General features: G+C 41.1%; 1 protein-coding gene across 30 annotated transcripts in view; it reads left to right on the top strand.

Annotated features, from left to right (window-relative positions):
- The window catches only part of nrxn1a (neurexin 1a), a 57471-nt gene extending 42728 nt beyond the window's left edge, over positions 1-14743 (top strand). For 21 of the 30 annotated variants that reach the window (XM_032502719.1, XM_032502698.1, XM_032502710.1 and 18 more), the window contains 7 exons: positions 840-959; positions 2352-2533; positions 3583-3754; positions 4718-4807; positions 5910-6217; positions 11196-11274; positions 12006-14743. In XM_032502719.1, the coding sequence (XP_032358610.1) occupies positions 840-959; positions 2352-2533; positions 3583-3754; positions 4718-4807; positions 5910-6217; positions 11196-11274; positions 12006-12307 (1253 nt within the window). In that variant the 3' untranslated portion in view covers positions 12308-14743. The remainder of the gene's footprint in view (positions 1-839; positions 960-2351; positions 2534-3582; positions 3755-4717; positions 4808-5909; positions 6218-11195; positions 11275-12005) is intronic. The other 9 variants (XM_032502718.1, XM_032502720.1, XM_032502716.1 and 6 more) reach the window with 1 other exon arrangement.
- Positions 14744-17749: the final 3006 nt, after the last annotated feature.

Genomic DNA, 17749 nt, shown 5'->3' with positions numbered 1-17749 from the left:
GTGTGTGTGTGTGTGTGCGTGCGTGCGTGCGTGTGCGTGTGCGTGTGTGCCTGCGTGTACTGAAACTACCCAGTGGTGTCTAGTGTCGTGTGGATCCCAGTGATCCAGAGTCAAAGGTCAGAGGTGACCTGTCCTCTCCTAGCCACCATAGTGATCTCATCACAGTAGTGACATCACCACCGCTTGACTTGAGTTGACCACAGCTCCACCACCCGTGTTGCCTAGCAGCATGCTCTCTAACTCCTCCTACTGACTCCCAACCTAAACTTCAATACTCCATTTGTGAGTCATTTCACACGCTTTCCTCCATGCCTCGTGTCAGAATTTCAACAAATGAGAACTAAGTTTAGAGCATTTATATTCTCCTGTGTGGTTTTAGCACGAGGCAGGGAGTGAATGGTGACAGACTGCTGAAGAAAGTTTATTGGGATGAAGGCCTTTAAACATAACTCTGCCCTCTTATGTTTAACACCTCCTCCTGCCCCATTCATCTAGCCTCATCACCTGCATGCTCTCCACATTTGGCTCTTTTCAGATTCCAGTTTAGTTTCAGTTCCGTTTATATTTATAATCTAGCATCCATGGGAGCCTATCCATACTAGCTTAGTCACACAATTATGTTCTACTAATACTACTAATTATAACATCATTGCAGCACAACAGGTTACCCAGCCATTTCAAAATGCAAAATGTTTCAAGGAAATGTGGACTAAAAATAACCATACAGTACTGGCATACTATTGTTTAAACACTGGGCTTCAGAGAAAATCAAAAAAGTATGTCTGCTTATCTTCTCCTAACCTTTGCAGCCTCCCACCCCACTACCTCTCTCATTGCAGGCCCCAGCACTACATGTCAAGAAGATTCTTGCTCAAATCAGGGAGTTTGTTTGCAGCAGTGGGAAGGCTTCACCTGTGACTGCAGCATGACGTCATATGCTGGGCCACTATGCAATGATGGTGAGTCTTTGCCTATTCTCTCTCCGACCTACTACTACTGTATGTGTAAAATTTGCTTATTTTGATATTTAAGTTTAAAAAAGTATGCGTGTATGCAAGCTTGTATGTGTGACCCCTGAATACTCATTAGATATCAGTTTGAGTATGTAGAGGTATCATAGAGCGTCAGGTTTAATTGTGCAGTTGTTTATGCTATGTGTGTAATTTCCTTTGTCCGTCACTCTCTGTCAAACCTTAATCATCAGCCTAATTGTCTCTAAAATGTAGAAAGCACACCCTGGTGTATAACAAAACCTGGTTTAAAAATGATGCTTTGATGATTCGTTTCAGTGGCGCCGGCAGGATTTTATTTTATAGTGCCCACAAGAACTGCCGCAGCGCTCACACAGTAGCTCATATTTGCAGAAGAGTCATGCACATGGCAAACTACACAGTCAGCCACACAAAGACACACACACACATAGTCATAGTTTCACACATGGTCAAAAAAATGTAGTCATATCTGTTGTGACTTTCAACAAAACTAATGGCCTATCTAAATATGCCACTGTTTTGGATGTGTTTTCAGGGTTAAAAATAAACTAATGTCCAGTGCGCTGTGTAACTTTGGATTTGGCAATCAATTTATTCACAGTTCACATGCTCATTGTAAGGTTCCACTACGAGTCAGAGACAAGAGAGAAGTTCTTGCAATAAGCTGTTTATCAAATCACTTAAAACAGTGCAGAGGAAACTGACAGATGTGTCAAAATGTCTCAATTTTGGTAACAACAACAACAACAGAGATATATAAACAAAAAATAGAATTACGGCTGCTACTAATTTGGTTTCAAACACTGAATTAACGCATTTTTGTTTGCATTTTATCAGAGCCACCAGGTGAGGGCACTGTCAACTGTTGATTCTGAAGTGGCACAAAAACACAACCAGCTCAATGTCTAGTTTGGTTATTCTGACTCTCTTTATTAACAACTTCTTTACATTTTCAACAACAATCTCAACAAATTATCCTCAGCAGCCTCACAAGTTAGATACTGGATGATTATTTAGGCATCCTACAGCTAGTCCAGCTACAGTTTTCTGTTATTTGTAAGTTATTGCAGTCAGACTCCTGCAGTAATGTTGAGAAGTATTTTGGGAAATACAGATTTTTTTTTAGCATTTATGAGAAACAACCAAATGTGGAAGGCCAGTCAACTGTGAATGTCACAGCTGACTGGCCTTCCACATTTTAGAGCTTTCATTATTATTTTCCAATATGCCTCTTGTGTATTAAACATTTAACAGAAATAGCCAAGGCGCCCTCTGCAGTACGGAATCTCTGATGATAGATAACACTGTTTATGGCATATTGACATGCTTGCAATTAATTTTTTTATCTGTGTGGGCCAGCTGGGACCACTTATATATTTGGCCGGGATGGAGGTTTGGTGGTTTACACGTGGCCCCCTAATGAACGTCCCAGCACCAGGGCAGACCGGCTTGCCCTCGGGTTCAGCACCCAACAGAAACACGCCATTCTGCTCCGGGTGGACAGCGCGTCGGGCCTGGGAGATTACCTTCAGCTGCAGATAGTAAGTACAGTTATTTTACATATTGTTCTTCCTTGAAGTATTAATTTAACCAAGCTATCAATTCTTTTAGTAATTAAGTACTCTACCGATTATTCTGCTGATTAATCAAGTAATCGGATAAGAAATACTTAGTAAGAAAATAACTAGTAAACAGCAATAATAAATGTATTTATTATTGCAGTTTACTAAAAAAAGAAACCTGTCTTTTCTATATACAAAAGACAGGTTTCCTTTAGAAAAAGCAACATTTTTATAGCCAAATTCCAAGACCCTTAAAAAAAATAAAAATGTTTTGGTTGCTCAAATCTTTTTCACCCCCTTCCCCTTTTTGCCTCTGGCTCTTTGTACTGAACATGTAAAAGAGCTGTTCACTTAGCCGATAGTAAATGTGACAGTTCAAAGCTTACAGGAGGTCCATTCAACTACACTGTTCAGGGGGACACATTTTCAGAAGCCTAATACTGAGTGAGGAGAAAGAATAAAGAATGCAAGTAGCCATGCTGGGGGGAGGGGCTGGCTTGTCTCTGGCAGCAGCTAAGTTTCCAAAGATTAGTAGCAAACTAATAAACAGTTAGACTGCAAACCAACAGCTTTTGTTTTAAATTGTTTGTAAAATGGAATTCAATCTGAATATTATTATTTGCGTCCAAACGCCACACAACCATGGCAGAACCTCCACAGACTGCAAGTGTGGCTGTTTGGACACACTTTTCATTTTCAAACTTGTAGTCTTCAGTCCCGATTGACTCTGACTCATTTGACATCACTTGGGGCAATTTATCAGATTTCTTGAAGCTCCATCTGGGGCTTTATATAATTTTTTTCCCATATGCAGTAGTACTCAGCAACTCCCGTGAACAGATTTTGAAAACGGCAGTGTCCCTATAACACAAAAACACAGACACAAATTGAACTGAAACAACTTAAATTGTTAGGAATTAAATAACATAGGACAGTACAACTAAAGAAAGAAATTACATCCTTGCCTTTTTTTTCAAACAATTACATTCCTCATGAAGCATTTTTGTGTCTCTCATCCACTTCCTCAGGACAAAGGCAACATTAGAGTAGTGTTTAATGTGGGCACTGATGACATCAACATCGAGGAGAGCTCCAAGTTTGTCAACGATGGAAAGTACCACATAATTCGGTTCACCCGCAGCGGAGGCAATGCAACCCTCCAACTGGACGACCTGCCAGTAATAGAGCGCTATCCCTCAGGTAGGCCCTGCCCCGCCCACATAAGCCCAACCCTCCGACCCACCACAGCACTGCCTGTCCTGGGACAGAGCTAAATACACCTTAGTCCAAGTCAACCCAGCTCCTGATTGGTGAATCAGTGTTCCTATCAATGTTTATATTATTTAAACAATGAGGTTAATGAGAAAAATAATTGCAACTTTGTTTTATGTTATTGTGTTTGAAATGAAATATGTGTGATCTGATATGAAACATGACTTTTTAAACCATAAAAAGAGAGTTATTACAATAGCTTGTATATTAGCCAGCTATGTCATGTTAGGCCTGTTAAATAGTGTTAAAGGTAATTTATGAAAATATTCAATTCAGGTGTCGGTTGTTTTTCTCACTATAAAAGAAAATAATAACAGTTGGTGCATTTTTGGACAAACAATAATTTAAAAACATGTCATATTTTGAGTTAAATGTTTAACTAGAAAGTTAAAAATAAGAAAAAGAAAAAAGTGTATTTTGTTGAACATAGTTTTTGTTTTTATATTTGTTTGTTTTTATATTTAAAGTGGTAATCTTAGGTGGAAGTCTTTAACACAATGAGGTCCAGGCTATAGGTAGCTGATAGTTAAAATGCTAAATGCTAGTTGTTGTGAGGGTGTGAGTGAGGGTTCTTCCTGTATGTAACTCTAAACTCAGTCATATAGACAGTATGTGGCAGCTGTAACATTATTTCCCTGTGCTCTTGCAGATGTTAACCCCTGAAATGTCTCTTTAAATTAAACCCAATGAACAGAGAGTAAGAGTCCGCTCACTGGAACATAGTGAATTTAGCTCCTCTTCTCTTAGCACATCAAGCTTACCTTATCGCAGTGACATGCTAACAATGAGCAGACCATTACTTTCTTTTCATTGCTGTTCTTTTTGTATCCAGCTCCTGTACCACGTTTGGATGTGCGTAATTACTACTGTGTTTTCATCTTTAAATTAAAGGCAACATTGATAACGAGCGCCTGGCCATCGCCAGACAGCGAATCCCCTATCGGCTCGGTCGAGTAGTTGACGATTGGCTACTCGACAAAGGTAAAAACCCTGATTAAAATTCCTTAAAACTTTGAGCTTAAAAAATACAATTTGAAGACAGTTGAATATACTATATTGTGCACCATCAACTAACATCTAAAAATAAATCCATAACTAAGTATTTAAAAGTTGGGCAGCTGTAGTGTGTAATACTGTGTAAACTGTAGTGCCTGTGAACATATCTTGTTAGTGTGTATCTGATAATATCAGGTTAAAGGGACGATGGAGAGATTTAAATGTGAATAAATCAGAAAATATAGATAACGAGTACTGATAAAAGATGCTTTATTAAGACTGGTAAATAATTGTGTTTATTATCAAATTGTAAACAATAAAGCATTTATTAAAGATTATATGTTGAAAAACAATTTTGTAATCAAATTAAAGTACATGCAAAGTATTGTGACATGGAATAATTATGTAAATTTGAGATGACTAATAGAGCAATGCTTTTTTGAAAAATGTAAAAGTTTTCCTCCTAAACTTAAGCAGAGCTTCTTAAATTAGCCTCTAGTCCCTTTAACAGTGAGCAGTGCTAGAGCTTATAACATTAGACACTGTGCATGCTTCATGGGGCTGTTACAACAGTTCTCCAGATCTCTGTCTCTCTGTTTGCCTGTCTGTTGCTCCTTCAAATACAATGCCGTGCTGCACAGCCATCACCATAGCAACCATCTGTCAGCCTCGTCTTCTCAGGACCCTCTGACTCCTCTCATCTGCTGCCTCTTCCTCCTCCTTCTGTTCTTTGTCTTTTCATCCTCCTCCTCCTCGACTTTTCCGTCTCTTTCCTTCCCCTTCTCTCCTCTTCTTCTCTGTTTTCTGTTCCCACTCTTATCTCTCACAGTCTGAGCCCTCTCCACGGTTCTCCACGGCTTCGATTTGCTCTGCCATGCTTAATCTATCCCATCTTCTCACCATGGCTGGGGGGTGGTGGATTGTGTAACACTCAAACACTCTTGTGTGTGTATGTATGCACGTATGTGACCACTGGTATGTATGTGTGACTGTATTTGCGTTTGTCTGTCCACCTTCCTTCCTGGTGTGCCTCTGTGTGTTTGGTGTGCGTGTGTGTGCGTGCATGTGTGCGTCTGTGTCTGTGTAGGTCGCCAACTGACCATCTTCAACAGCCAGACGACGGTGCGTGTTGGTGGAGGTGAGCGTGAAGGTATGTTCCAGGGCCAGCTGTCTGGACTCTACTACAATGGCCTCCGCATTCTCAACATGGCCGCTGAGGGGCACCCCCACATCAGAGTGGAAGGAAGCGCAAGACTGGTCGGCGACATGCCGTCCTCTTCCATCACCCCGCAGTCCAGTGCTGCAGCGGGAGGCAATCGCTCTGACTCCGCCCCCTCCACAAGTGACATCACAACCACCACAGCCACCAACAGGAAACAGGGGGCCACACAGCAGGTCAGAGCACAGTCCCATTTTTTCACTTGTGTATGAAACTCACTAAACGCTGTATGTGGTTATACTTGTATGTAATTCCTCAGATATCTTGTACATATTTATCCTATCACCCCACTGCTATCATCCTTTGGTGTGACAATCTGTAATTAAAAAGTGTTAATTTGCTTTGATAAGTTTCTTTTCAAACTCAGTAAGGGGATTAGCAAACCCACTAATCAAGGACTAGAGGATAGGAAGATATGTCAGGAGGAGTGGGATGGTTTTAAACTCCACTTAAGGCAAGGTTGGTTTCTTTATATAGCACATTGTATGCATAAAGTTTAAAGTTGAACACATAAAGTTGAGAAGACATTAAAAACACAAATCAAACTTGTGAATAGAAAGAAATGCAGAAGGTGGATAATTATGAATGCTCAAGATTTAGATATCATATAGGCCAATCAAAATCAGATTAACCAAATTAATCACTAATCTACTTATTAATGTAATGAGATGCAAGACACAATCAAACATAATAAGAAACCACTGCTGTAAAATTAATTCAACCTTTCTCGCAGTCACAATTCCTTTTTTTCATGATGGTGAATGATTAATAGTATTTCATTTGCTCTGTAATATCATATTTATCAAAAGTTTCATGCAAAACAGAAGGGAGCCAAAAACATTTCATCAATTAAAGGCTCACGTACACATTTAATTTTTCTACTGCAGCACATTCACATGAGTGGATTAGATGGCAAATTCTCAACTAAGTGGTCCCTACCCTCTAAATACGGGGGGGGGGGGATGTTTGTGTTAATGGAGACTGAAAAAGCTTTTCCATAATATGTGTCTAGTAAACTAATGCAAATGGGACTCTACAACAGAACTGACATAACTGTTGTTTGAGGCATATTTATAGTGGATGTAACTGCTAATGACCGATGATACATTATCAGTGGGTACACCACAGACTATTCTGCTCTATTGTTCAGATCACTAGTGTGATGTTGTCAGGCTTTTTGTGGGTGTCTGTGTGTACTGCAGTTCTTCTTCTGTGTTATAAAACTGAGCCTGCCGCACTGAAAAAGATTTTTCTTTTTTCTTTCGAATGATACAAGTTGCCATGGAGATAGTGAGCCCCACTACTTGCTGCTTGCTTTCTCTCTCCCATCCAAACTCCCATAGAGAATAGCTCCTCTGTGTATAAACTGCCAGCTGTTTTAGACATAAATAATAGAACACAGAGAGCTGGGAGCTAAGCCTCAGGCATCAATAATGGATGTGAGAGCTGGATGGATAGAGCTGCGGAGTGACAGCATTGTCACAGGGGCTTGTTTTCACACTTCACCTCTCGATCTCTTCCTGTTTATGTGTTTTAAACAAACTATTTTGGCTCTTGTGATATGCTGATGTCAGTGCTAAATCTGGGATGCAGAGTTGTGCACTGGCATCAATATCACTGAATGAGAACTAGGTCAAACCCCCTATATGCTCAATATGATGTAGTGTGTGTGTTTGCTTGTTTGTGTAAAGTCAAATCACTCCTGCTGGCCCCAAAACTCTGTGTTTTTGTGTGTTGGTCTTCTTGTGTAGATTCTTTAAAAAGACGTTCTACATTGAGGCTGCCTAGTGTTGCCTGGCAACAAACCTGGCCTTAACCAGAGTGAACACAGAATGCACACACACACACACACACACACACACACACAACACTCAGGTGGATTGAGAACAATAGGCTTGAATTGCAGCACATTGCATCAGAGAAGGGGCAGTAAGAGATGTCTTCCAAAGGTGCTTTGGGTCACAGCAATTTATCGATTTGACATACACACCCCATGTTTGGATGTGTTTTGAAGTGGATCTTCCTAAGTCGCCCCATGGGTTTACTCTTGTCGCTCACTCTTGCCAGTACTTTGTGCAATAAGAATGTGTTATGGCTGGCCTCCTTGTGAAGTCCACAGTTTGTTTTTCTTTGTTTTATGTTAAAAAGTGAAAGGATTAATAATGCATGACAGCTGAGAACCAGCGAAGAGAAGAGATGGAGAGATTGTGTGAGAGTGTGTGACTGTTTATGCTCGAGGCTGCTCTGAGTCACAGAGCTTGAGTTGTGGTTTGGATGTTTGGTGTCTATCTGTCTGTGTGTGTTTGTGTGTGTTTATGTGTATGTGTGTACCTGTGTTTGATGGGAGAACCGTTAGAAGAAACCTGAGGCTCAGAGCGGCACCTGATTGGCTACCAAGAATCAGCTGACCCAGACACTTCCACAAGCCCTCTGAACATCTATCTCTCATTTACTAACATCCTCCCTCCGTCTTTTTTTCTTTGCTCTTTCCCCATCGTTTTCGCCCTCTTACTTTTCTTCTGCTTGCTATCCATCTTCTGGAGATACTTTCTCCCTCCCTCTCTCACTTTTCACTTTTACTCTCCTTTGCTCTCTCCCTCCACAGCTTTTCATATTTACTCGTCACTCCCCTCCCCCCTCCTTCTTTCCTCTCTCTCTCCCTCCCTCCCTCCCTCCCTCCATCTCTCGCTCCAGTGATAGGCTGTTAATGCAGGCGGTGTATGAGTCTATCTCACCATCTGCAGTAGTGGAGCTAGCTTCTCTCCTCTCTCGCCAGGATCTCTCCATCAGTCTGCCAACTTCAGCCTGATTTGGTGTATGCTTGTGTGTCTGTGTAGATTTGTCTAAATAGAAATAGAGCAATGGAGCGTGTTTGGTTATTATAGAACTTGTGTATGTACATGTGTGTTTGATTTCCAGTTGTGAAAGTAGCAGTCAAGCTGTTGAATCCTCTGCAAGAGTGTGTTAGGACAGAGTGCAGCTACAATGTGTGAACTAGGCAGTCAGGGAGGCATGGACGGTCGCTGGCATTGTTCGGCTGCTCAGGTAGAGATTTTGCTCTTTCAGCATGCAGGTATCCTTCTCTTCATGCTCTCTCACTTCCTATCTCTTCACTCCTGTGTCTCTCCCAATCTATTGTTGTGCATCTGTGTCCATCATTATGTCAGCATGCTCTATTGATAGACGACAAAAAGATGAAGACAAAGAGGGAGGTGAAATGGAGGGGTGGAGGTTTCTTGGACATATCCCTTTAGCCCATCTTCTAGAAACTTCTGTGGTTTATTGATCTGATAAGTTGTGTTTGGCATGTCTCTAGTTGTCCTCGTGTTCATTGTCTCCCATGTGATAGGAGGATCAATAGTCCAATCGACACCTTGCCGGTTGAATGGGGTGGTCAGCTGATGGGGGAATGTCACAGATCAGAGGAGGGGCCTTTGTTAAATGTACTTGTCTGGTTTTGTTTTAGCTGAAATCAGGATTCAAAACAGGTTTCTGTGGAGGGCACATAGGTGTCTTTGGATCAATAATCAAGCATGGTGGCTTGACATTGATTAGTGACAGACAGGGGTGATGTGTTTCCTACTGGCTGATTGGTTCTTTTGCTATTTGGATCCTGGCAAAGGCACAGAGGTTTATTGACTGGCTGGATTCCAGAGGCTAAGCTCATCCTAGCAGCATTTGACAGCTCAGTGGGCAGAACTGATTGGAAAGGCAGTGGAGGAAAGAGACAGAGTCAAGCATCAATAACCTAATATATGTTTCAGGCCAAACTAAACCACAGTAGACTTGTCAGGACCAAGTCCACACCCTACAAAGCCAGTGCATGCTTTTTCAGATGAATAAATTCAGTGGTTGCTTCTCTATCCTTATGTAATATATGTTCTTATGAAGACAAGGAGGCAAGGAAATAAAGAAACCAAAGACAGAGAAAAAGCTTCATGAATTTTGGTTTTGAAATACTGCCTGTATGTTTTAGTTAAGAGACAATCGACCACTTACTACTTTGGTTCAGATTCTGTTCAGGTGTCTAGTTGTAATCTGCTTCAAGAGCTCTGCCGCTCTCTCCTTTATTCGGTGGGTTACTAAGATCTACTGCAATGCATCACAATCCAATTTTAATTTAATGCTGGCACTGAGCGCCTAGTGTGGTTAAAACACACACACACATTCAAATTTCTCAATCCAAAGCGTCAGCGGCAGGCGATGTATAACAGTAATGCATGAATATGCGAAGCACATTAGCACAGTGCTAAGTAAAGACCACAGTACTTTGAAATCTTTCTGCTTTTATATAGATCTTCTTTACTCTTTCTTTCTTCTCAATTTCCCTAAAATTCCGTTTATTCATCCATATATCTTTAACTCTCCCCCCCCCCCCCCCCCCTCCTCATACTCTGGCTGGAATGGCAAATCAATGCACAGATCCCCACTGAGGGTGAACACTCCTTTTTTTATTCCCCATCATTTTTAACAGCCTGAACTTAGAGTTGCCATGGCAACAGCAGGAGCAAGGATGGAGAGGAAGACGGGCGCCTTTTCAATAGAAAGGGAGCAAGGCACGGAGAATGGGCGGTTTTTGAGATATTACTTGGTTGATATAGGTTAGAGGTTTCATGTAAGTAGGTTATTGAAATGGTACTTATGGAGAGGTGTTAAATAAAGGAGATTTAAAAGAACTGTTAAGGTGCTTAGCTGGAATATTGAGTAATGAAAACTGGGGGGGTATTATTCCTCTCTTTGGCTTCACACTGTGCATTCTCCAACACTTATTAACACAAGCCAAATCAGATGGAAAAAGCAGAACAAAGGGAAGCAGGGGAGTTTGAAAATAGAAGGCCATAGATAGAAAGGGGGGGGGGTCAAGAGAGTATGAGATTATAACTGTCTCCTTGTGGTTTAAAGCAGAATTCTATGTTTCTCTCCTCCTTTCTTCTTCCCTCCTTGGCAACTTGCCAATGCTGGGGGCCGGAACAGGCAAAAGTGTTTGTGGCAAACTGGAAAACGGGTGGGCGATGGATTGTGCTGTGTGTTCACACATGTAGAAAATAAACCAAAGGGCTGTGGAGCACAAGCTGTAAGTGGATAAAGGGTTTGTGTGTATATACAGTATATGTGTTTATTTTCTTACTTTTTTTCTGGATCCTCTTTCCGTAGTCGGCAGACGACCTGCTGGTGGCGTCAGCTGAATGTCCCAGCGATGATGAAGACATTGACCCCTGTGACCCCAGTTCAGGTGAGACTATCCCTCCCCACACAAATACACAGATCCCACTGCCTCTTTGAGTTTTTTCTTTTTCTTCCACACTCACTGTTGCTCAACTCTTTCCTGCCGCTTGGTCGCTCGACACAATGAATTTTTCATTTCCACTTAGGTTTTGCCTCTGGGCATTACCTAACACTTTCCATCCACTCCCCCTATATTCATCTCCATCCCTTACTTTGCTTTCACCCTCTACCTTCACCTTACCTTATCTCATTTTATCCATCCATTCTGTTTTAGCAGTTTCTTTTCTTGTTCCCTTTATCTTTCCTTTCCTTCTATCTATTAGCCCAAAGATTTCACATGCTAATTATTTTTGCAAAAAAACATTTATTATAGAGTCATACTGTATATCACCACACTGCAGCCCTCACTGCCTGTGCACATCATAAAGTGTCACATGTATGTAATAAAACTGATATTATGTGCATCTGTGGTCTGGCCCTTCTCTCAACACGGTGTAATGCTATCTGTTTACACATTATGTGATAATATGCAAACAGCTTTGACTCTAAGCTGCACATTTCCCTTGCCATCATGTAGCATTATGCAAAACACATGTCAAATAATTCATCATGATGATGCATTGTATCTTCTTGCTCCAGCTCTCCACCCAACACCTTGACATGTAATACACATTAATAGTGTGTGCAATTAACTGTAATGTTAACAGCACATCCCTCCCCTTTTCCCCTCTTATACAGCCCGCCCTCCCCTGCCAGAGGTTAAGGTGTTCCCAGGTCCATCTGAGGTGGTTCGGGAGAGCAGCAGCACTACAGGTATGGTGGTGGGCATTGTGGCGGCTGCAGCCCTCTGCATTCTCATCCTCCTCTACGCCATGTACAAGTACCGCAACCGCGACGAGGGCTCCTACCACGTGGATGAGAGCCGCAACTACATCAGCAACTCAGCCACACAGCCCAATGGCAGCGCCAAGGACAAGCCGCTGGGGATCGCCAAGATCTCCAAGAACAAGAAGAACAAAGACAAGGAGTACTACGTCTGAGGCGGAAGACGTCCGACACACAGACATATACGCATACACCTTTATATATAACGGTATATGTACATAAAGATATATTCTCAAAAAAAACACACACATACACACTGACATAGACATGCTGATGTTAATGTTTACTCTCCAATAATCACATCTGCACACATGCTGGCAAGCACAAACATACTGTATACATGTTCAAGCACACATACACTTAAGCACAAACATACACACACACACACATATACACACACAGATACAGACTTGCCCAAGGGCATGGACCCTTATTGTACAGTATTTACCAATGAGAAAAGCCTCTGAGAGAGGCTTGTTTTAAGAACATGAAAACCATTCCAAATGATTTTAAAAAAGCACCAGTTCAACTCCCAGTTAAGAACCATTTTGGGTCCAGCCAGTTAAAAAGATCAGTCACTTCCCTGCCACAGTAGGACCTCTCCTGTTGGACTTGGAGAGGTCAAGGAAGACTTTTAAGTGAAGCACATGGCAGACGGAGTGTGTTGAGCGAGAGGGCAGAGCACCAGAACAAAGATGATGTAAAAGCACCAAGACAAGCACCAAGTGTCTCTTCCAAGCTTCTTGGCCTTCCTCCCTGTTAGCAGATGGGACTTGATGAAACACTGAGGATGCTGAAGAAACAAGCAAACTGACAGTCCAAGTCCAACCCCAAGCAACAGGACAGGAAATCAGGGTGTAGCAATAGAGACAGGAAATTACAAGTTAATAGGCAGAGGCGGGGCTGGTACCGTGAATATAATGGATGGGCTGTGGTGCTACTGTTATGGCACCCTCTAAATCACAAAGGTGGAATTAGCGGAAAACTGAGAGATTTTTCCTGGACAGGATACTTGAGACTTCAGATGCTACCTACAGACACCAGTCGTGCATGACTACGGTGTCACACACACAAACGCACACACAGACATACAGCACACATGCACACACAGAAAATATAAACAATCTATACCTGCAGACATACACATACCTGCGATGCTAAAGACCGACCATATCTTCATAACTGACACTAAAGACTATAAAAGAAGAAAATGGTAAAAATGACAATGACCATTATGATAATTGTTATGGCAATGATAATGATGAAAATGAAGAACATTTGGGCAGTATAGACTTTTTGGGGAAGGGAGGGGGGGTCTTATTGCACGTGAATTATCTTACTCCGTGTGATTTATACCGCATTGAAACTCCAGAGGTTACACCGTGATGCAGCACCATCATAAACTTACCACCTTGGCTTGAAGTATTTCTAAATACGCACTTCAAATGGTTTTCAGTCTGTGGGATTCAACCATGATTTAATCTCTGAATCGACTCTCAGTTCAAATCTTTATTGACAAAGTGTGACCATCTCGAGTGTGCTGCATGCCTGAGTCTCTGAGCTGTGCTGTGAAGTGGTTGCGTGTCCCACTAAGTCCAGAGGTGGTAGGTATGTTTGTGGGAGGAAGGAGGGGGTTGTTGCGGGTTGCAATGTAACTCCATTGCAACGTCTGGATGTGTGCGGCCACCACAGGCCACGTCCTGTTTTTTAGCCTGATGTCTTATAGGCCACTCCCACTATACCTGCTCTAACCAACCACCTTTTTTAGCAAAAAAACAGCAGAGGAAAAGAATCAAAAACAGAACAAAGTAAATGTTACCATGTGTTGCTAATAGATAGAAAAGTCCCGTTCATGATGCCATTGACTCATAGTCAAGTTGCTTTGATTTCATTGCTCTCCCTTTCTCTCTTTCTCTTTGCATCCTTTTGTCTTCATGCTATTGGTTGACTGTTTATTAATATTCATGACATAAACAATACAGGGCAGATAGATGGGTTTCCGATGTGTTGCAGTATAATTATCTGTTTATGGACCTTTGCAGTGTCTGAGCCCTCAACAGCTCAAGAATTGTAGCTCCACAATATATCAATACAAACTGTGCCATGACACGAACAAGCCCCTCCAGATCTTCCAAGCAACGTAACAATTCAGTCGGATGCATGCAAAATGACCAGGGCAAGAACAGACATGAAAACGACTGTGTGAGATTTGAAAGTTTAATGTCAAAATTAACTTAACATATTCCCTTATTCTTTCCATCCTTAACTGGCCTTGACCTCCTTTTTTTCTTCCTTCTCGTTTTCCCCTTGTTTAGTATGTTTCCCACTCAGCCCTTCCAGTTCCTCCGTGTCTGTCGCTTTCTTTCCCCTCTATCTCTGTTGTGTTGCCATCTGAAACAAAGGAGGTGTCTCAACTAATGGGATTCTACATCTAGGTGTTCATTAACCATGTTTATTTTCTATATGTACAATTTTTCTACAGTATTTACTTTTATTTTTATTGTTACGGTTCTTTGATGAACATAAAGTGGAAATTTATTATGAAAAATAGTTTTGAAGATTAATGAGTAAATAAAATATTACCCAAGTGAGCCTGGTGTGCGTTTGTGTGTTGGTTTTTGCTCCCATCTGCCTGCAGACAGAAATACTGTGTCTGTCTCACATTGGCCATGAGAGCAGATCAGCGGCTAATTAAGACAAAATAGAAGCAACTCATAATGTGTTAGGAAGCAGATCTTAAATACGCTTATTCACTTTCTGAACAATTAAAATGTGTTGTTTTTCAGGCAGTTATGTACCAGATTTCAGACTTTTCATTTTCACACCTATTTTTGATACTTATTTTAATGCACTTAAACAAATTGTGACATATTAAATATTTAGCTTTATAGGTGCTGGTAGATGATTTTGTTTGTTTGTGGTAACTTAGTTGTTATGCTTATCATTATAAACTGAGACCAATTTATCTAATATTTTGGTCCCTGTTAGGATAAGTTAGGTCTTTCTAAAATATAAAAACTAAATAAATTTAAGGACACAAAACCCTTCTGTTTCATGTTTGCTATTATGCACATTAGCGTACAATAAAGTACAAAAAATTAAAAAAACTAACTTTGTAGCACAAATATAATTACATTTTTTTTACTTTTTACTTAGGTTCCATTAGAGTTTCAAATAATTGGTAGATTAATCAATGATGAAAATAATCACTTGTAGCTTTACTTTGGAAAGAGCAAAGCTAGCTGGCTGTAGCTGTGTATTTAAGGGACAAACATGAGAGTGGTGCTGATCTTCACATCTAAACTCCGCCGGAAATTACATCAGCGTATTTCCCAAAATGTGGCACATTGTGCTTCTAACAAATTATCTACAGTACATGTTGCAGATTCCCACATTCCTCTTCCCTTTCACCTCTTTCTTTATTAAAGTAAGGGACGTAACACCTTTTCTTCCAAGTCCCACTGTGTCTAACTGGGACAGCAGACACACATAAATGCCCCATTGCACACACCACACAAGGCTTTGAAGTATGACTCAGTGCAGTGAGCGGTATAAGTCTCTGCAGAGTTGCTGTTTGCCGGATGAAAGATCTCTGAGACTGCAGGGTTGAGCTTGCATCCTCAGGTGAGAGAAGACCTGCTTTTTCAATAAACACCCAAGTCTGGCTGTCTTGTTCTCTCACTGTTTGTCTTCTTCTTCTTTTTTCGTCTTTTGCAGAGTCTGCTCAACAAGCTTGTTGGCCGAAGCCATCTGCCTCTGTGCTGTCCTTGACCACAGACGGCTAAGATAAAGACAGTCCTGCTTAGGGTAAACAAGAAACAACTCCCGTGCCAATCAGTTACTTCGTGCTAACACACCTGCTCCAATATTCAGCCTACATTTACAGATGGAACAAACCCATACCAGGAGACCAGTAAGGCTGAAATGTCCATTACACACCAGAAAACAAAACTTGGAGGGGATAGGCCATATTGTTACGGTTTATCAACTACAATGGCTTTTGGGACATCTCATACACTTGGCTGATCTTTCGGTAGTGCTAAGGCTTAGCCTACACACGATCATAGCTAAATTCATTTGAACCATTGTTTAGCTATTTACACTATAAACTTAGCATGGCTTTGAATTCTAATGTCAAAATTCCAACACTTTTCATGTTTCAGCATTTTATTTTGCTAATTTAAGAAGCAGGAAATTTTGCAGGATGCATGTATTTTCGCCGATGTCTGTTTCCTTCCTTTCTTTGTTTTGGAATTTTAAACTCAGGTGGATTTATGAGGACTTGACTTGTCCTCAGATCCCTGAATGGTAAATCTAGACAGCTAGCTAGACATTATCTCTGCACAACTATTTTATAGCGGCTCCTGTGGAGCTTAGCGCCGCCCGTGATGATTGGGATCGTTTAAAGAAATCCAATAAAACAGAGCATGTTTTTCTCCCATCCCGAGATGCTATGGGGACTAGTAAGGTACATACAGTTACCATGCTAAATGTATAAGTGTGTTTACACAACAGCTGTTTCCTGTATGTGAAACAAAGGCTTTTGTGGCCCCAGAAGGAATGATATCACTTGAGTCAGTGTCGGTTGTTTGTTGTTGCATTACAAGTTTGAAAATGCAACAAAAAATGAAATCTGCTCTTCATCTCTGCTTGAGATCAAAAGCATAACCTAGATACTGTAGATATCCTTTGTGCTGCGTCAGTTTTGATACTGTCTAATTCTTTCAGGAAACTCTTAAAATACAGGTAAAGCAAATGTTGGTTGTGAACTCAAATGTTGGACAATAGGAAATATAAAAAAGGCTTGTACATCATCAATGCACCTTCTTTACATCAGACATTTGAATTGGCATAGCAGGAAAATCACAGATGGTCTAATAACAACAATGGCTATGATCCATGAAAGAGCCACCTCAGTGAGGTCTATCAACTTTTTGATTTTATGCATCTATTTTGTTTGTTGAGCAATTCAATTTTATTGTCATTGACACAATGTGCAGGCACATATAACAACATTTGTAGTCTCCATACTCCAACAAACAGCGCACATACAGTACAAGCTGGGAGACTGTCTAGTCACCTTCTGCAGAGTTAAAAACTAGGCTACTCAATATTTTCATCCACACCTCCCCTTCACAGGTGCAGAACAGTCAGCAAAAGATCAAAAAATGCACATCATGTATCGGCAATGCGTATTGGCACATACACCTCTTCTTCAGTCCTTCATTTCCACTCCTCTGTGCAGCTGCCTTTGTCAGACTATCTCCCTGTCTCTCTCGCTCTCTCTTTCTCTTTCTTTCTTTCATTGCCTTGTGTATAACCAAAACTGTGGGAGAGTGTATGAGTGTGTGGTCATGTCAGGAGCTCAAGGTTGTGTTTTTCCCTTCTGCTTTGGAATAAATCATATAAGAGCTGTGTTCATCCACATAGTTCCCACAGCAAAACACACACACAAATGTATCAGTAGAAGACAATTTTGTGAAGAGTAGAAGCTGAAGATGCATAAAGGAGAAAATGCCACACACAAAATGAGATGTTTGTTACTCTTTCTGTGTGTGTGTGTGTGTGTGTGTGTGTGTGTGTGTGTGTGTGTGTGT

The sequence above is a fragment of the Etheostoma spectabile genome, chromosome 21 (assembly GCF_008692095.1).
Source record: "Etheostoma spectabile isolate EspeVRDwgs_2016 chromosome 21, UIUC_Espe_1.0, whole genome shotgun sequence".
NCBI lineage: Eukaryota > Metazoa > Chordata > Actinopteri > Perciformes > Percidae > Etheostoma > Etheostoma spectabile.
The sequence above is the reverse complement of the archived record's forward strand: the minus strand, read 5'-3'. Positions and strand labels throughout refer to the sequence as shown.